Raw genomic sequence first — 20,268 nt, 5'->3', positions numbered from 1 at the left:
AAACTGAAAAGATTAACAGTGTGATTTATTTCATTTCAGTGCACTACAGTAGCATGCAATTTGTACATTTAAAAGGTAATTCTCCTCACATAAAGAGCTCGCTGCACGTCAAGGACTGGAGAAGGGGTGCTGGGGTCCTTTGCTTCCTCACCACAGCCCAAGGGGAAACAGTACCTGGTCTGGCACATTGACATTCATGCAGAATCTGTCCCTGTCTGTTACCTAATCCCCTTCCCTAAGCCAACTGTCAGCTTTTCCAATGGAATGACAAGTCCCACCAGGAACAAGCTGTTTACCGTAAGCCAGACAAGGAGCACTGGCCCTGGGTCCAGTCTGGAAGAAGTACAAGCCGGGCCCCTCTCTGTTCTCGAGTGTGTTACTAGCTTGTAAAGATTTCACAGAAATTTGCTTTGAGGAAAACACAACTTTCTTGATTGGCAGGTAAAAGGCACTTATGCACATCCTGAATTAGTAAGATTACTGAGAGACGAAGAGTAACACTGAACCCTTCTCTTATCCTGACTGATCAAAATTCTGGAATTAAATGGTATGTAGTTGAACTGCCTCTATGCAGAAAGCAGACTCATTATTCCACAGCCTGCCGTGCTGACTGGCTTCGCTGCACGTTTTTAAAACACAGATTCCACATCACCCATCTCCACGCATACAGTCTTCAGTTGTGAGTAATATTCAATTGTCACACGGCCATTCTCTCTGCCAAACCCTGAAAGGAAGAGAAGGGGGGTATGACAAGCCATCAGTGCAACAGTCTCAAGTCAGTGACCCTCAAACACAAGCACCACTTGGCACAGCTGGGGAAGAACCCAGAGCCAAAAGGTTCCGGGATGAAGTCCCAGCTGTAATTACCAGCTGCAGAGCTGGGCGGGGGTCGGGGGAGGGAGCAACTGCCCCTCGGGATGGAGACAGGAAATCCAGGTCTCACTTCTTGCCGGTCTGAATCTTAACTCAGGTATCTACTATTCTGGGTGGAGATCTGAGAGTGTTGACTTTCTTATCAGTTAAGGCAGTTATTTAACTTACTGAACTCTTACCAAGAGTTAAAGTCTCTACAACCAACACTGAGACCTTTGAAGGCTGGTGTTAACTTAAAACCTAACTGTCCGTAACGGGCTTATTAACCTCTTACACTGTCTGTAGGAGCGGCCTGCTATTCACGCCCCGCCCACTGGGGGGCAGGAGACCCGAGGCCCCTCAGCTTACCCAAAGCCCAGGACACTGCCCAACTACCAGGTTACGGACAGCATCCCACACTTGGCCTTTCTTGCCACCCTGCCCCAGACTTAGGTAGGCTCCACCTCCAAAGAGCAGAGCCAAGTCCCCAAAAACATACACCTCCAGCAGGTACCACTCAAAGGTGACACATACACAGGCCCTGGCAGGGCTTCGCCCCGCCTTTTGTTCCTCTGGGTACCTCTGAGCACAGAGCCGCGTGGGCCGTGAGATCTGGTGCTGCTCCGCAGGCCTGCCATCTTTCTGTCCCTCATCCCCCGTGAGCACGCCCAGGACAATGAGCCAAAGGCTGGGGTGAGGAACGGAAAGACAGCCTACGGGGCCCCGCGAGGCCCAAGCCACAGATGCCTAACAAGGGACCCCCTGCTCTGTGGCTTCTGCACCAGTGACACAGCACCTGGGCCCACTCTGCACTGGTGCCTGTGAGGGCAGTTCCTGTGGGCACCTCACGGAGAGGAATGTAGGAGTGTGCCTAGGGAACGCCGGACACTAAATGCCAAACCACACTGTGAAATTATCCCCCATGTCATCGGCACCCGTCAGGGTTTGTTTGCCAACACTGTGACAGCCATAAAGTCACCAAGAAACGAAGGGTCCGGTGCTTAGAATGGTGCCTTGACAAAGGCCAAACCACTTTCCACGCAGAAGAGCCGGGGACTTTGGTGGATGTTCACGGGCCACAGACTCCAACAAGCCTCAAGGCGTTGGCCGTACGTCTGGCGCCCCACACCCCGACACCCTGGATGCATAGATCCGTCATGTCAAGGTAGCGCACGTGTGAGTGCTGCAAAGAGGAGAGGAACTCCTCCACTTAGGAGCGTCCCGTACGCCACCCAGTGTGAGGCTAACAACTGTGGTTCACTGAAAGGTCACAGGAAGGGATTTTATCAGTTTGGCATAATTAGGAAAACTAATTAATACATCACATGCTTTCTGAAATACTACTTTCCAAACTTTACATGAACTGAATTTAAAATCCCCACTGTCGATGATGGCCAACATCCCTAGAGTGGACCCTTGGGGGGGACTGGATGCTTACAGTGATCACAGAGTGAAGAAAAGTAAGTCTACCCACGAGACAAATCTTTCTGAGGTATCTGTCAGGAGGTCACAAGCCGGGATACATATGTCACAACCTCCTGGAGAGCTTTTTAAAAAAGAAGATGCCTGGCCTCCATTCCCAGAGACTCTGCAGTGGGTCTGGGGAAGACCAGAAATCTACTTACCTTTCCAGGTGATTCTGATACAAGACAGGTTTAGGAATCTGGTCTATAAGGACTGAACCATGACCAATACCCCTGGAGACCTCTCTCACAGGGTCTGCTCCCACCCCGCGCCGCACCTCACCTGACTTCTTATATCCACCAAAGGGCAGCTCCACCGGGCTGACATTATAGTTGTTAATGAAGCACATCCCTGCCTGAAGCTCAGCCACCACTCTGTGAGCACGCTGGATGTCCCTGCAAAAAAAACACTGTGGTTATTCAGTTTCCTTGGCTACTACTATTAACAGAAGTTAGACTGATAGTTCTAAGGGTCTCAAAAACATTGATAAATTCTTGTTTCTTCAAAATGTGTTTTAAAATCTTGAGTCATCCAGGCAAAATAGGCAAGGATTTAAGTTTTACAGATGGCTGCATCCAAGCATCTAAAAAACAAGGAGTGGCAACAGGATGTCAAAACGCTGCACTGGGGAAAAAGTCTTTTCAACAGTATTGGACAACTGGATATCCACGTGCCGAAGAATGAAGGTAGGTCCCTTTCTTATACCACATACAAAAATTCGCTCAACTAGATCACAGACTTAAATAAATGTTTCCAGAGAAAACCACAGAACGTGTAACTCTTCAAAGAAAACAGGAATAAATCTTTATGACCCTGTGTTAGACAAAGCCTTCTTAGACATGACACCAAAAGTAAATGACAAAAAATAAATAAAAGATTATTTAAAAAATTTTGTACTGCAAATGACACTATCAAAACAATGAAAAAGACAGCTCACCTGAAAACAAAATCCCTGATTCAAAAAGACATATGCACCCCTATGTTTACTGCCACATTATTTACACTAGCCAAGATACGGAAGCAACCTAAGTCTCCATCAATAAATGAATGGATGAAGATGTGGTACATATACATGATGGAATATTATACAGCCATGAAAAAGAAAGAAATTCTCCCTTTGGGACAACATGGATAGAGCTAGAGGGTATTATGCTCAGTGAAATAAGCCAGGTGGAGAAAGACAAATACCATATGATTTCACTTATATGTGGAACCTAAAAACAAAACAGAACAGAATGAACAAAACAGCAGTAGACTCAGAGACACTGAGAAGTGACTGATGGTTACCATGGGGAGGGGGTTGGGGTGGTGGGCGGGGGAGGGTGAAGGACATAAAGGGGCACAAAAATTTTTAATCATAATATAAGTTGGTGTTGGTCACAGGGACGGTAGTATAGCATGGAAAATATAGCCAGTGATTCTGTAATATCTTCCTATGCGGGCAGACAGTAACTGTTCTAGTGGGCGTGAGGTTTAATAATGTGGCAACTGGTAAAGCACTGTGTTGTATACTTGAAACCAATATAATACTGTGTATCAACTATACTTGAATTTTAAAAAGGGGAAAAAAATTTAGAAATAAATTTAATAATCCAAATTCATCAAAAAAAAAAAACCCCACAATTTAACCTTGCACATTAAAAAAGCATAATGGCAAGAGTAAAGCAGTCTTAGAAAACTGCCTGCTCTGCCAGCACTCATCAGTCTGTGCACCATCAGCAATATGCAGTCGTTTTCAAAGAAATTTTGCTCCCCAGTTACTTTTTACATTTATTATAGGGGCTCAGTTTATGTACAAAGATATTAACCACAACATTACTTAACAATAATTAAAAGTGAAAAGACCCTAAAAAATGCCTACATGGGTTACAATCCATTCCAATTAGGAACTTGTACAAAACCACTAAAAATCATGTTTTTGAAGAATACTGCCAGTATTTATATGCCTAGAGGGTTCTGAATTCCTTGACACATATGTTTTCAATAAGCAACTAACCCATCACTTGACAGAAATCAGACCTTTAAATATTTATTTACTATATGAATGAAAAAAGGGAATTTTCATTAACCATGTTTATAGGTCAAATTAAACTCAATAGAAGGCATTCAGAGCTAACTATGAGATGGTACTTCGGCATCTTTGGACTTTATCTGAAGAAAACAGAAAATGCAGTGAGGGCAGACTCTAGTGAGGGAATCCGAGCAATTAAGAATCTAACAGACACAGCAGTCCCATACCCTCAAAGCCGCCTGGGGTGTCCCTTCCCCACGCACCTGGTAAAAACACCAGAAGCCAGGCCAAAGGTGGTATCATTGGCTCTTTCCAGAACCTCGGCTTCAGTGTCAAACGATAAAATGGACATGACTGGTCCGAAGATCTCTTCTTTCACACAGGTCATGTCATCTCTGCAATTGGCTGCAAACATTGTAACAAAATCAAGCATCAGCGAAGGACTTACTCCTGGCACTTGAAAATGTCTTCTTGTTCACAGTAAACTGAAATACACAGCTTTAAAGAAATTTCAATGACATTGCCAATGTGGATATAAACTGGAACATCCTTTCTGCATGGCAACTTAATATGTACTGAAGAGCCATAGCCTTTGTGTAATTCTAAAGCCACTTTTTAAAATTCATGGTAAGGAAACAGCTAATGAGGAAAACAGGGACGTACGTACAAGGCCTTTCATCACAACCTGTAACGAAAAACTGGAAGCAACAAACTCAACATCCAAAACAGACGGAGAATCACATGAATTACACACACCCCAATGACGAACTTTTATGAAGCGTCCAGAAGTAATACTTTTGAAGAAAACTGAAGTAAATGCTCATGATAAAACACTGACTGAAAAAGCTACAAACTGTATATATTGTCCCAATATCTGTTAAAATGTTACACATATAAATATTTCATTATTTTCCACATTTTCTTAATGACTCTGTGATATTAGAATTAGAAACAGTCTTGTAAAAGAAAGAAAATCCTATATAAAAACATAAACGTAGAAATAATTGAGGGGATGTTCATATGAAAAAGGATTTAAGTTCTAAATGACTGAATTCTCACTTGGCATTTTAAAATATGCATATCCAAAGAAGCTCATATATTTGGATGTGCAACATTGAACCCCAGCAAATCTCAAGAGTGGTACATTTATCTGCACAGAACCTGAGGACACATGTCAGTGCTGGAGTGGGATATGTCGCTCACAGGGTTGTGCTGTACATGTGAACAAGAGGACAGAAAAACAGCCGGAGGACCCTACTGTGAACGCCAGCTTCGCACAGACGAAGTCTGAAAATGGACTATTCACATATCTACAGAGACGACAACTCTAAAATCTCTTCAGATGGATTAGAGCTGTGTACGCACAGTGGGAACAGCACTCTGCTCAGCCAGACGTGACACTGCACTTAGGGAACACCTAAGCTATCTCCAAAGATATACAAAATAATTGTTTAAGGATAGATTAGGTTCTAATTCTCTGAAAACTAGTAATCTACATACAACTTTTAGGGAAACTGTTGGCCAGAATATTAAGTTACTCAAGACAATTCATTACCTAGTCCTAGACAGTGTTTCATTATCATAGGCTGGTTGATAATGCCGTCCACACATGACAGTGCACACAGGCTCTGTGTGCACGGAGTCCTGTGCTGGAGCCAGAGAGATGGGGGATCAGGCAACAGCTGACATACAGGGAAAGGAAAGGTTCTTGCGGAAACATAACACTCACTCTACTTTAGTCCCCAAGTCTTATGCAAATGAACCTGGAGATCTAGATCATTCTCAAACTTCAAAGTGCATAAATTTGAATTGGGGGCTTATTAAAAGGCAGGTCCCTAAGCCAGGCTTCTGCAAATTGCACAGCACAGGGACCAGGAATCTGCTTTTTTAACAAGTTTTCCAAGTGATATTGATGTCAGAGATCACAAACCAGGCTTCTGGAATCCCTAGAATAAAGTTAAGGTAGTTAGCTCCTTGTTCTTTACCTCGGTGCACAGCCTGGTTAAAAAACAACCTTTTTTTCTGACTGTAAATTACATGTTCTGTGTGAAAATCTGTAATGTTCAGAAAACCACAAAGTATCATAAAGATCCTCTTTAATCCCAGCATCCAGAAGTCCACTATTACTATTCCTTGTTTTTCTTATGCACCCATTTGGTGTTTAATAGATTTAGGTTAATACCTGCACAACAGGTTTTTTAACCGGTATCTTTTATTTAAAAATGTAAGCTTTTCCTAATTATTTGATAACTACAAGTTAATCCATGGTATGGATGTTCAGTTCACAGCTTTTAAGCCTCAGTGGCTCTTTAGCAAAGGCTAAAGGTTAAACTGCATCCAATGACTCAGTGTTGAAAACTGATACCATTATCACCCTAGAGACAAAAATCAGTTCAATCTACCTTCAGATAAGGTCTAAGGAATCATACAATGTAACTCAATCTATATATAGTCTCTAAGGCCCCCAAAACTAACAATATTTTCATAGGCGCTACTAACACATACAGTGACAAAGGAGAGCGTAGGAATGGCAACAGGGTCTGGAACACTGTCGCCCCCAAGGCAGGAGGGAAGTAAGTGGGTTGGCGGATGGCAGGGTGACCACATTCTTGGCTGTCCAAAACAGGAGATTTTTCAGACTGAAAGGAAGTGCTAAAAATGATTAAATTACCTAGCTTTCTACCATATTAACATACTGACAAACTGGTTTTATTATATTGATGACATATAGTTAAAAACAAAACACATTTTCCACCAACTTTCTTGAGAAATGACATTCATTATTTAATTTTTTATCAAACATGGGCTTTCATTTTTTTGAGCTTCCTGCTTCCCAAGCAGGTGTTCCAGTCCCAGGCAAACACACACATGTGGTCACCCAAGAGGAGGGGCACCCAGGGGGCTTCAGAGGTCACAGGGAACTTGCAGTGGAGACACACAATTTGCCAACCCTTGCCTTACACCATGTACAGATTTAATGAGTTCTTTTCTATCAGATATTTAATTCAAACTGTTTAAAACAAACAAGAGGACATACTTAGTACACAAGGTCTCATGTAATATCCACCCTTTAATTTGGGGTCTTCCGGTACATACGGGTCTCCACCACATAACACTTTAGCACCCTGCCAAAGGAAAAGAGAATGCATATGTTAGTTAAACACAGAACTCTGACACGCATGCCTGAAACGTTAAGTGTGTCAGTCTGTGCTGCAAGCACAAAGCAGAACACCGTTCCGGACACATGAAGAACCAAGAGGACGTCAACATGGGAAAAGGCCCACAGCATGTAACCTAATTAGCCCTCCCCTGGCCATCCCGTCTCCCTATTTCTCACCTGCTCCTTTGCCAGCTTAACAAACCCGAGGACTCGGTCCAGGTGTGGCCGGTTGATGAGGGGACCCATCCTTGTATCTTCCAGAAGGGGATCTCCAATTTTTATCCTTTGGGTCTGTTTCACTACTTCCTCTGTAAATTTATCAAGAATTTCCTTTTGTACAAACACCCTTGTGCCATTACAACAAACCTGAAGGAGAGACACAAATTTATATGTTTAAGGAGGAAGAAAATCCAACAGCTTCAAAGTTGAAAGAGACAGTATACTATTTTTTAAAAGGTTAATTACATTTGTAAAAATTATTCCCATACTGAATAGGATCACATGTAAATGTGGGCAAGTCACCCTATAAGTACACTGTCTGCCATTTCAGATAAAAGTCTGATCTTTTTATTTGTTTAAATTTTCTTAAGGCCTTTAGTAGATCCATACACCCACAGGACTTCTACTTTCTCGTATCAGCTGCTCACACTGGTTGTGTTAAAAGGAAGAAGTGGGAGGGGCTGAAGAGTAAAAATAGATGAAGAACTGAGGGCTTGAGCGTAATTCAAACTCGGAGCATGTCACAGTCACTATCTCCAAAACCACTAATTATGACTATTTAGACCCTCCCACAGACATGAACATAAATACTATTCAAATGTTATCAGAACAGAAAACTGGTATGACAGTGGAAGGCAGCACACCTCCCAGGACCGGAGCCCCGAACAGGAAAAGCTGTGGGGTTATGTTTTTTTTTTGCTAGAAGGGAATGAGTCAAACAAACGTCAAATACTGAAGAAGGGCTGCAGACTGCAAACAGTACATCAGGCTCCTGTTTCCACTGAGTGCACTGTGTCTGTGCAAGAAAAGACACTTGCTGTTGGGGAACACACAGCTGCACACAGGTTAGGGGTCTACGTCTGCAACTTTCACACAGTTCAGAAGAGGCTGAGTAACACGCATGTGCACACAGACAAACACTGATTAAGGCGACAATGTTAACATGTGAGGAACACGGCTCAAGGGCCCGGGATTCCTGACATTACTTCACAGCAAGAAGCTTTAGAGCTGTTGGATGCGCCCGGGCACCCACCTCGCCCTGCGTGAGGAAGTTGGCCATCAGCGCCCCTTTCACGGCATTCCCCAGGTCGCAGTCTGAGAAGATGATCAGCGGAGATTTGCCTCCCAGCTCCAAGGTGACAGGCTTGATTCCTTTGGCCGACATCTCCATGATCTTACAGAAAAGCACAAACACTCAGAAGTCTGGCACACGAGACCGCCTGCGAGGTCAGCTAGACCCTGAGCCTTGTATGACTACACAAGTCGCCCTTATATGACTATACGTATGACCGGCGGCCTGCCGCCCCGTAACTCTGCCCTCCGCCTACGGGCAGTTCTCTCCTAGAGCTCTGAAGGCGGTCGGCAGAGCTGCACTGGACACTGGGCACAGGGAGCCCACTTCTGTACCACGGCTACTGTGCTCAGGCCGAGGGAGCTCAGAGCACAGGTCAGGGTCAAACGACGCATCTGAAACACGCTGAGGAAACACCCTTCCTTCTGAGGCGGCCGCTACAGATGAGTGAAGACGCAAAGAGCGCGGTGGCCGCCGGGGCCGGCACACCCACGCGCAGGGAGTGACAACGTCTTTGCCCCGCACCGGGCCTGCACCCAGCTGCTGTGCCCGCCGCCCCAGTGGCTCCCTGCCCCCCGCACACTCCCGACCTTTGCCCATAGTACCTACGGCCCCCCTCCAGGTACAGGTGGGTGAGCTCAGGAGGTCGGCCTCCCACGCCTACTCTGGGCAGGCCTAAGCTGCCGCCTCTAGATGCCGTCCGCGTGAACCCGCCCGGCTGAACGTTCACCTTCCTGCCGGTGGGCACGCTGCCAGTGAAGGAGACTTTGGCCACGTCGTGGTGCTGACACAGGCCCTGGCCCGTGGCGGCGCCCCCCTGCACCACGTTGAAGAGCCCGGGCGGCACGCCGGCCTCCGTGTAGATCTCCGCCAGCAGCACGGCAGACACGGGCGTGAAGGGAGACGGCTTGAAGACCATGGCGTTACCTGCACGACCGGGACAGACAGACTGCAAGACCGGCCGCCCTCTGAGGACAGACGAGAGGGGGAGCCGAGAGCAGCCGCAGCTGCCTCCTGGGCCGGAAATGCTACTCCTAAGTAAACACATCTTGTTCTTCCCACCTGGGTTTTTTTCATTAAACAAACTCAACTAGTAGTACCTGCATATCTAGGCTTTTCACACTCACCACCTCCTGTAACACTTGCAGCACTGACACGAATGAGGTGTGATTAGTCCGTTTTCTAAAACTGAAACTGAAGACCAGGCGAATTACTTGAAGAGAATCTCCAGAGCTGGTGCACCGCTCAGTCCTGTTTCTCCATCACAGGGCCTCCCACGCAGGAACACGCAAAAGGAACACAAGGAGGCACAAGCCATCCTGTCTACACTTCAGACCCGTGTTCATTCAGCTTAATGTAATCCTTTAAAAATCTACAATCTAATTCTCTAAAAATTAAAGCATCTAACAGAAGAGCTAGATGAAATGAAATGGAGATGAGGGATCGAGACACAGCAGCAGGGGAAGGGCCTGAGGACCCCAACCTCGGACTTCCGGCTCCCCACAGCCCTCCTGGGCCCTGCCGAGCCATCCAACATAAACTGGCGTAAACTTCATAAATAGTCAAAGAAAATATTTTTGCTAAATAGGTAAATAAAACTAATAAATATGAAACGCTCAGTGACTCCGGCAAGAACTGTTTTTTAATACAAATCCTACTAGTAACACTTTTTAACTGTGTGTTTTTTTCCTAAGATAGACCAAGTCTTCTTTTCCCCAGATTCTTCTCCTTAAATAGTAAGTGAAAACTTAAGTCAAGCAGCCAGTTACTCTGACGGAAGCCTTGTCATTTCACTTAAGGTGCAACTGAAGAAGGAAGTTTATCTTCTGCTGCCGGGATGGAGTCCTTAGTACCGCTCCCCACACAGGGATTCCCGCCCACAGTTCTTGTCCAGACAGGGACAGGACCTCCAGGTAGCAGAAATCTAATTCAATATGGCAGTAAAAATAAGACCTCTATGACCAAAATTGTTTCTTCCATTATAGAATGAAAAATAAATAAAAATGGGAATAAAACAAACACAATCTGCCTGCACAGCCTGCACAACCCTCTGACGTGTGTGTGTGTGTGTGTGTGTACACAGACACGGGGGGAACGGCGGGGAGACAGAAGGGCTCTCAAGCGGAGGCCCCAGTCATTCTCACCACACGCTAAAGCCGGCGCAGACTTCCAGCAGGTGATCTGAAAGGGGTAGTTCCACGCTCCTATGCCCACACAGACACCAAGGGGCTCCCTTCTGGTATAACCGAAGGATCCGCCTGGGAGCTGGATGTGTTCGCCTAAGGGGAGAACGGAGGAGGAGGGGAGAATGCAGCACGCTCTGCGCGAGACTCCCAGCACCCGCCCCCAGGGCAGCCCGACCGGCCTCCCGCGGTCCCCAGCACGCCCAGCGCCGTCGCGGCACCCGGCTCCCTGGCCGTTCACAGGCCACAGCCGCATATCCCTCCACACAAGCCATCCTGTCCACACTTTAGACCCATGTTCATTCAGCTTAATGTAATTCTTTAAAAATCTACAATCTAATTCTCTAAAAATTAAAGCATCTAACAGAAGAGCTAGATGAAATGAAATGGAGATGAGGGATCGAGACACAGCAGCAGGGGAAGGGCCTGAGGACCCCAACCTCGGACTTGCGGCTCCCCACAGCCCTCCTGGGCCCTGCCGAGCCATCCAACATAAACTGGCGTAAACTTCATAAATAGTCAAAGAAAATTTTTTTGCTAAATAGGTAAATAAAACTAATAAATATGAAACGCTCAGTGACTCTGGTAAGAACTGTTTTTTCAACAAGTTGGCCTAAGGCCCAGATATGGTTCTAGGTGCTTTATATATATTATCTCATCTAATCCTTGTAACAACTCAGGAGAATAAGAACCATTATCTCCAGTTTAAATAGGGAAGATAAAGCAATCCTCAGGGTCACCCAAGCAGAGTGATAAACCCAGAACCCAGGCCCTTCTTAATCCCCAAACCTTTCCTCTTCCCCACTAGGACCCGGGTGCTCCTTGGCCCCCGTTAGCTGGTCACAAACGGCCAGGCACGGGCTTACCAGCCATGGACCCAGCCAAGCCTGCGTGGTACTCCAGGCACTGCCAGGAGGAGTCAATGTCCAAGCGGGCCTCAAAGATGGACTTGCCGTTGTTGATGGTCTCTATGACAGCGAGTTCATCCCTCCGCTCCTGCGGGTGAAAGAGAAGACGGGATCCCGGACAGGTCACCACGTACCCCAACACACTCAACAAACAGAACACGCTGCCCAATTTTTAAAAACAGAAATAGGTGACACTTTAAATGAAAATAAAAGGAATGACACTGTTACATTTGGAAGACAGATAAAACCTTGCTGCTCATTCGAAGTCCTACTCTCCCCTCCAGTTAACTGTCATGGGTTTAAACACTAATTCCTCATTTCAAGGTCAGTTAGGAAAGGAATGTTCTGAGGAGTGAGTGTTACAATGTATACATGTATAAATGTGTGTGTGTGTGTGTGTACACGTATGTCTGCATGTATACAGTAAGAGAAAATTCTCCTTAGGGAAATTATACAAAATAGCCCCACAACTGGCATTTAATGCATGGCTTTAACTCACCCAGAGAAATGCAGCACGTTAAAATCTAAGATTATTATTTTCTAATGCTCTGTACTCATCAATTCTCTTCTTAGGTACTGTTTTCTGTTGTAGCCTATACAACTTAGAGATGCAAGAGATGGTCAGGGATGAACAGAAAGGTTTGGGGAATTACACCTAAAAAGAAAAGCTAAATAATTTTTTGTCCCAAAGATGAAAGAATTAAATTAATAGATATTTCTATTATGGATCCAATTTAAAATAAACAACAGAGTATCTGAACATACATAACAGACAAATCAAACAACTGACAAGATGCAGCATTCTTATTGAAACTGATGAGCATGAGGCTGACCAGAAGCAAAATGAAACAGAAATTAACACAAGCATCTATTTACAGAACAAATGTCAGAAAAGATGGAAGCAGGGATATAAAGACCAATAAGAAACACAGGAATGAGTCTGACAGTGCGATTTGGACATGTTGTATTTCTACAAAGACCACAGGTACAAAGTGTTTTGATTCATTCATTCCATATTCATTACTATGAAAAGAGTACAGATCCATTCTCTGCCTTCAAGGAGCTTATTTGTAAGTTCTAAATAAATTACTGAATAGAAATATTCCTTCAGAAGATAATTTGTTCACATTCAAACATGGTCTAAATTAAATGCCTTTTGAACCAACAACTCACCTTCTCCTTCCCTGATTCCATCCTCACCAAACTACCTCGTAACAATTCCCTTGTCTTCCCAGTTACACTGCTCCTGGAAAGAGGGAAACCAGAACAAGCCTAACTTCTAAACCAGGTATAAATTCACTCCCATTCGTGGATTTGTTGAGTACTATTAACATGAAACAATTTACCAAAGGTGTGACGGACTGTTAGGTGGTCTGACCTTTATTTCTAGAGTGCAAAAGGGAACCAAGGTCCTAAAAAGTAAGGACCTGCTCACAAGCAGCGGGGACAAACGGATGAATCAGTACATTACATTTCAAATACACAGTAAAGCATTAAACTGGCAAAGTCCAACGCCGTTGGCTTCCAAGTTAGCAGAGAGAGGACACATAGGAAGTAATTGCTCATGGTCACCGCAAAGCCTTGGAATGGTTACTAAGAATACGAAGTCTTAGTCTCTTGAGGCTTTCTTTTTTGTAAACAATAGAGACAATTAGTTTTCAGGACTGTTACAAGGTTTCAACTTTTGGCAGAAATTCAATTCACTGGCTGGCCTTTTGAGATGCCTCCTGTCTTATTCCATCATTCTCTACCCTCACAAAAAAGGCTATTTCTCGAAGATCGTTATGAGACCTTTTGTTATACCATACAAGGATCATCAGAACACTCCCCTGATGACAAGCGACCAAGGAGTCCATCCTGAGAGCTAATAGTCTTTAGGGAGATGGGATCTTGCCTTCCTGGAGGAGGAGGCAGCGGGAGGAGGGGAAGACAGCCCCTACTGCTGCCAAGAGAATCCCTACATCAAGTCGCCCGGCACAACAGCTACTGCAACGAGCACCTCTGGGGACAAGCACACTTTGGACCTGACCCTGTCCTCCCCCACGCCACCCCGCCTCTCACTTGACCAGGGACCAAGCAGCAAAGGGCAGGCGCCTCGCCTCTCCTTCGCTTCATCGTCCCCAGCAGGTCCCAGCGTCTGGCTTTCCTAAGACAGCCCTGTGAGCAAAGGCCACCCACTGAAGTCCTCGCAAGCCCTGAGCTTCGCGAGGCAGAGGTGAGGAAAGAAGTCGCCGGCTGTGAGGCTCCTATGCTCACTAGTGATACGACCTTAGACCAGTTGTGTCACATTCCCAAGTCTGTTTCCTCATTTGTCCATCAAGTCAAATAGCAGCTACATTTCAAGATTTTTTCTGATAATTAAATTAGATTGTGTATGGAAAGCACCCTGCATGTCCTACAAATTGTTCTTAAAAGCTAACCCATTCTAACTCAGCCGCTAACTGAACGAGGCCTTTACCTGCTTACAGGCAACACACGGGCCTTTGTTTCACCTTTAATGGCCTCACACCCCGTTCGGGCATCCCTCACTCTGCTCTCCGCCCGTTCGGCAGCTTCTATACACTGTCCTCCTAGGCCACCCGCCTTCCCCTTCTCCCTGGGGGGGTGGGGGGTGCTAACCGGAGGCGACAGGAATTGTCCCAGCAGAGCAATGCTAAGTTTCAACAAAGGTGGAAGGTTATCAATTACAGTCTAAGGTTCACACCCAACACAACAGATGGCGATTTCAGAAAGGAAGAAAGGCAGAGAGCCGAGGGAAGAAGGAAGGAAGGAGAGAGGGACGAGGGCCACTGGAAGTCTCACCCAGGGGAGCGTTCTGACCTAACGTACATCCAGAAGGTCACTCGCAGCAGTGCAGGGGACCCGCTGAGCTAGGCAGGCTGACAGCAAGGGGTAACCTCCAGGTACAGTCTGTTCTTTATTTAAATAGTTTTACCATAGCTTTAAATTACATTTCTCTCTCCTTGTAAGCCAAAGGACAGCGGCTTTCATAAGGACACTCCCACTGAGCAATGACCAGAGCTGACCAATGAGACCTTATAATCTGGTAAAAGAAACAGAGGATTCAAGGGAAAAAGGAGAGCATCAGATTACAAAACATACAAAAAGCATGTTCATTTTCCCTGGGAATCAGCAGGCTTCCAGCTAAGGTAACAGGGACCAGATCTACCCTCTCTTAAGCAAATGAAACACCAGATAATATCCACGGAACAACAATTTTCAGACACTGGGCGTCAGGCAGCTCAGGACAGTGGTCCCTGAGGGGGCAGCAAACAAGAGGAGCCCTGCGGCCGCTGCAGCCCACTGCGTTCACGGGGCGGTGGGGGGGCTCCGTGGGGCCCCACAGATACTGTGAGCGGAGGAGACAGGAGTGTATGAGGGCTACAGTCTGCAAGGCTGGGTGGGAGGGAGGAGAGAGCTGCAGGGTCAGAAGCCCAGGGGTCCGAGTACTGCTCAGCAGGACACCACCCAGACCAAGGACAGAACCAGAACTCACATGGCCAGAAGCAGTTCATGTGCCCCCAGCCAAGTGAGGAAAAGCTCACCAGGACGCAGAGCATCAGGTTAGGTGATCGGCAGGTATTCAGCAGCCGGCAGACTTAGCTGCTCTGGTGCCCTAACAAAGCATAAAAGCAAGCCTCACAGGATCAGATTCCAAGCAACTTCACTGTGTCCCAGAAGTAGCTCAAGAATATTTTTTAAAGTATAAAAATGCTCAGTATCCAACACATAAAATTCACAATGTCCAGTGCTAAAAGATTCCCAGGCATGCAAAAAGGAGAAAAATTATATCACACTTCATCAGGAGGAAAAACCAATCAACAGAAACAGATCCAGAAATGACAGAAATAGAATTGGTAGACAAAGATATTAAGTGTTATGATAACTATATTTTGAAGAAGACAGAGGAAACCAGACCATGTGAAGGAGAGACGTGGATGATATACTGAGAAACCAGAAGAACCAAGCTGAACTTCTGGAGATGAAAACCACCCTGGATGGGTTAACAGCAGATGAGACTAAGGAAAAGAGTTTGGTGAACCTTTGGATGGAAATTATCCAAAATAAAGCACACAGAGGAAAAAACTGGGGAGAAAATGAACAGAGCATCAGTAAGCTGCAGGAGGGCTGAAGCACCGCAGCACGCGTGTCATTAGAGGCCTAGGAAGATAGACCGGGGCGCAGAGAAAACACCTGAAGGAACAATGGTCGAGATTTTCCCAAATTTAATGGAACCATACATTTGCAGATTCAGGAAGATCAATAAACCCCAAGCAAGACAAATATGAAGAAAACTGCCTCAAAAGATACCACAATGAAACTGCTTAAAACCAGGGCTGAGAAAAATCGTAAAGCAGCTGGAGGAGGAAGAAATGCCTCACATACAAGGGAACAAACAGTAAGAATGGCAGCAGACTTCTCTTCTGAAACAACACAACCAGGAGACAGTGTTGCAACGAACATACTGGGAGAGAAAAAGTCAGCCTAGAATTACATACCTCTAATTCTTTCAAAACTGAAAGTAAAATTCTTTTCAGACAAATGCTGAGAAAACCTCACCAGCAAACCTGCACTATTACAGACGCTAAAAGGTTTCTTCTAGCAGAAAAAAAATGATACTAGATAGAAAGGTGGACCTATACAAAGGAATGAACATGAGAAATGGTTTAAAAAAAATGTGGCTAAATATGGAATATTTCTACCTTATTCTAAAATTCTTTAAAAAGGTAACTGCATGTAGTATAAAATGAAAGGGCAAAAAACTGCAGTTCTTGAGTAACTGGAAAAATCCTAAAAAGAATAGCTGAGAGCCATGAGTGAAGGCTGGGGTCAGATGGGATTTGTTCAGTTATGAAATAATTTCAGATAAAGGCAGGCCAAGGGCATGAAGGTAGTAATATATTTTTGACTAATACAATAATACATAAATATGGAAGGAAATGGGGTGGGGTTAAAAGGAAAAGAAAATTATTATCAGAGTGCATTTCAGAGTGAAAAAATATTATGAGGTATTATTCAAGGTAAAAAGTTAATTTCATAATGATAAAGGGGACAATTCTTAAGACAACATACCTACCCTAAATGCTTATGCACTAGGACAAAGTGATAAATTAAAATAATAAATTACAAGCTTTGAGTTTTCACTTTTGTACATAGTAATCTAATCACAAATACATTTTTAACAATAGGAGGAAATATTTTGTTGGGAGAAAATTCTCCATGAGTGTTTTGACATTTCCGTGTGGTGTGGGCTTTCTGGGTGAAAGGCAAAGCCCTTGGAGGGCAGAGTGTCTTCCTGAAGACAGAGGTCTCTGGAGAGAAGTGGAGCCATGAAGGTTCCTACCTCCTGTCCCTGGAGACCTGTGCTTAGTAAGTTGCGGGGTAATAAACCAAGTGACACCTCCCCCCTCAACCCTGGAGGAGTCTTTGCAGGGTTGAGCAATCTCCCTCTGCAGAGGGAGAATGGCAGATGTGCCCGTACTCCTTACAGAAGCAGGGATCCCCATTTTCAGGTTCCTCCCCTGTGCTGAGATCCACTGCAGGCAACAGGATAACTGGCTCTCACTGCGTCACCCCGTGGGGAATGGGGTACAGAAAACTAGTGCCGAGGTACTGAGCAGGCTGCTGCATTTTGCTGGGAGTCACACACCATCTCTTGCTCAAATCCAGAGAGCCTCGTGTCTCCTGTGGGAGCACGCACATACCCCTGCAAATAGGGGGACTCTCAGACCTTACAGCCTCTGACTTAACACACTTCTGAGATATAATCACCACAGTCCTGCCAGAGAGAAATCCAGAGACATATCCACGATTCATATTTGGGTGTGTATTCTATGAGTCTTCTAATTTTCAGTAATGAGCATTGACTATTTTTGCTCTTTGACACTGTAAAAAACTTAACTTTTTTTTAAAGAGGGGAACATCTATGAATCTGTGAAATCTTACCAGGCAATTCAAGTAGAAAATAAAGCTAAAAAAGAAAAGTAGACTTAGAAGAGTCATCAAGAGGAAAAAGGCAGGAAGGAAACAAGTTTAAAAAAGAAAAAAAAAAATGGAGACCGCTACACAGGATCCATTTAACTCAAATGAAGATGGAAAAGAAGACCGGTCAAGAGAGATGCCACAAAACCGAGGTCCAAAAGGGGATCACAGATGAAAGCTTGTTTCATATGTCAACATGAGCATACAGAAATATTTTTCAATTTCATAAAAAAGATATAACCGAACAGTGCATCAAACTGCAGCTGCAAATCGTCACAAAGAACCCTCAGAGCAATGCAAGAGTACTCTTCCAGAAAGGAATAAATTAAAGCATACCCTTATTATCCTGGCAGCCTCCAAAAGGATTCGACCACGCTCCATGCCAGATTTTTTACTCCATATTTTAAAGGCAGCCTTTGCATCTTGAACAGCCAAATTTACTTCTTTTTCTCCTGAACATGTGAAAGTAGCTATCACTCTGCCTATAAAGACAAGGAAAGTCAGTGGTATCTCAAACCGGTGTCACACATTTAAATAAGCTATTGTGTATTTAAATTTCCTTTTCATGATCCCCTTTGATTTAGTGACCACCCTTATCCCAGCAGTTATTAACTGTATTTTGGGGTCACTGACCCCTTTAAGAATCTAATTCAAGTTGCAGACTTCTCTCCAGGAAAATGTGCTTAACTGTATCACACAATTAGAGAGATCCTGTCCTTTGCCCAAAGCACACCATGACCTTCACGTTATGAACCCCTGCCTCTCCTCTATGTCTAGTTGGCTTTACTAATATTAACTCTACCAATTATTTTGCAACACTCCTTAACAATGTCTGAGAATCTCAGGGGTATAGCAAAACCAAAGTTCAAAGTACTCAGTTTCCTGGGTTATGAACTCTGATTTTAAACCACTGGTCTATGTTCTATGTATGTGAAATCATACTATTGATAGTTGATAAATATGGTTAATAAACAGCAATATCAAGAAAAGATCTGAAAAGTATTTTCTCAAATATAAAAAAAATCCAGTCTCTTCTTACTCCAGCCTTATTTGCTACCCTTATTCTGGGGGTGATAAGTAAGAAATGCTCAGTTTTGCTAGACCTGTATCTCAAGAGTTGTGACTGTACCACGAATTCTTTAAGTATGTCAAGCCAGCGGATCTTGTCCCTACACGTGAACTCTAGGACTCCTGTTTTTTCCAGAGATTTCAGGCAGTTTCCACTACAAACTTGAATAGCCAGTTGGTAAAGACAGTGGCTAATGATCCCACACACTGTAGGTAATTAAAGATCAATTTTTCCCTCTTTTGTATCAATCTGGGGTGGGGGCAGAGAGGTGTTTCCTCCGAAAGGCCTCTGATCATCTCTGTCCCCTTCCAGCTCTGACAAGTTGCTCTGCGGTTTAGTGTGACTGGTCAGTTCTAAATTCTCCAGTCCCTCAAAAATCCAGTTTCACTGCGGTGGCTACAAGGCATTCTGGTTTGTACAGAAGTTAGTTTTCTCCCCACAAATATTCCACAAAACCCCGCAAAACAAACACAAAATCAACCAAAAATGTCTTCCTCGTTAGCTCGCGATCTTCAGAGTTACCAGGGCAAGTCCACGGCCTAGCACAACGCCTGGCATCTCATCAAACCCTGGGTGAGTGCCAATTCTGATTCAAGTACAGAAATAACACGAAGGGACCGCAACGAAGCGCTCCCTCGCGCTCATCAGAAGCACCCGCGCACCTCCGGAGACAGCACAGCGCGCAGCTGGCAGTCAAGCCTCCCCGGCGGCGAGACCTCCGCACCCGGCTCCGAGCTGCCCTTCGGGCCTGACATCACCCGGGCCCCTCCATGCAGCCCGGCGCTCCAGCTGTCCGCGGCGCCCTCCGCGTGCCTGCGCCGCGGCTCCGGGTGCGCACAGGTGTGAGCGTCCGGCGCCCGCCCGTATCCCGGCTCCCCCGCCGCAGCTCTGGCGCGGGGCGGTGGATACGAGCGCCCCCGGCCCCGCCCCGCCCCGCCCCGCCCCCAGCCCCCAGCCCCCAGCCCCCCGGCCCGGCCCGTTACCCGTGGCCGGCTCGAACGCCTTCTCGGTGCCGGAGGAGTCCGCCGGTTCCACGCGGGCCCCGCCGCGGTAATTAAGCGACTGAGACACGACGAAAGTGCCCGTGCTCATGGCGGCGGCAGAACCAGGCCGAAGAGTGCGGAGGACCGGGCCGAGCGCCGCCAAGCCCGCGAGCCGAGACATGGGGGCGGAGCCGCGAGGGGCAAGCGCCGCGGGGCGGGGCGTCTGGAGGGCGGGGCCGCGAGACGGGTCAAGGGGGGAAAAAGGCCTGGAGGCGGGGCCGCGGGAGGGCGGGCCGAGGGGGAGGGAGAAGGGCACTGGGGGGCGAGGCCTCCAGGCGGGGCGGGGCCTTCGGGGAGGGTGGGGC

General features: G+C 45.8%; 1 protein-coding gene across 2 annotated transcripts; it reads right to left on the bottom strand.

Annotated features, from left to right (window-relative positions):
• Positions 1-7: 7 nt before the first annotated feature.
• ALDH9A1 (aldehyde dehydrogenase 9 family member A1) lies at positions 8-20,104 on the bottom strand. Of its 2 annotated transcripts, none has more exons than XM_036922886.2 (11): positions 19,904-20,104; positions 18,188-18,333; positions 11,828-11,957; positions 10,923-11,057; positions 9,509-9,705; positions 8,740-8,880; positions 7,665-7,853; positions 7,365-7,452; positions 4,591-4,732; positions 2,599-2,711; positions 8-724 (listed from the first exon to the last, which is right to left on the bottom strand). In XM_036922886.2, exons 1-11 carry the CDS (start codon positions 20,082-20,084, stop codon positions 630-632), a joined length of 1,557 nt encoding a protein of 518 aa, XP_036778781.2. In that variant the 5' UTR covers positions 20,085-20,104; the 3' UTR covers positions 8-629. The 2 variants fall into 2 exon arrangements, with proteins under 2 accessions (XP_036778781.2, XP_036778782.2); XM_036922887.2 differs by lacking the exon at positions 19,904-20,104 and adding an exon at positions 19,583-19,782.
• Positions 20,105-20,268: the final 164 nt, after the last annotated feature.

The sequence above is a fragment of the Manis pentadactyla genome, chromosome 19, assembly GCF_030020395.1.
Source record: "Manis pentadactyla isolate mManPen7 chromosome 19, mManPen7.hap1, whole genome shotgun sequence".
NCBI lineage: Eukaryota > Metazoa > Chordata > Mammalia > Pholidota > Manidae > Manis > Manis pentadactyla.
Note: the sequence above shows the minus strand (reverse complement) of the source record. Positions and strands in the feature narration are given on the sequence as shown.

Excerpts from the sequence above, each read along its gene's own strand:
- ALDH9A1 (XM_036922886.2), bottom strand. The coding sequence starts at position 20,084 with ATGTCTCGGCTCGCGGGCTTGGCGGCGCTCGGCCCGGTCCTCCGCACT. Across the intron at positions 11,058-11,827 it reads CTTGGCTGGGTCCATGGCTG|GCGAACACATCCAGCTCCCA; the intron begins GTAAGCCCGTGC and ends TTCTCCCCTTAG. Across the intron at positions 725-2,598 it reads TGGTGGATATAAGAAGTCAG|GGTTTGGCAGAGAGAATGGC; the intron begins GTGAGGTGCGGC and ends TCTTCCTTTCAG.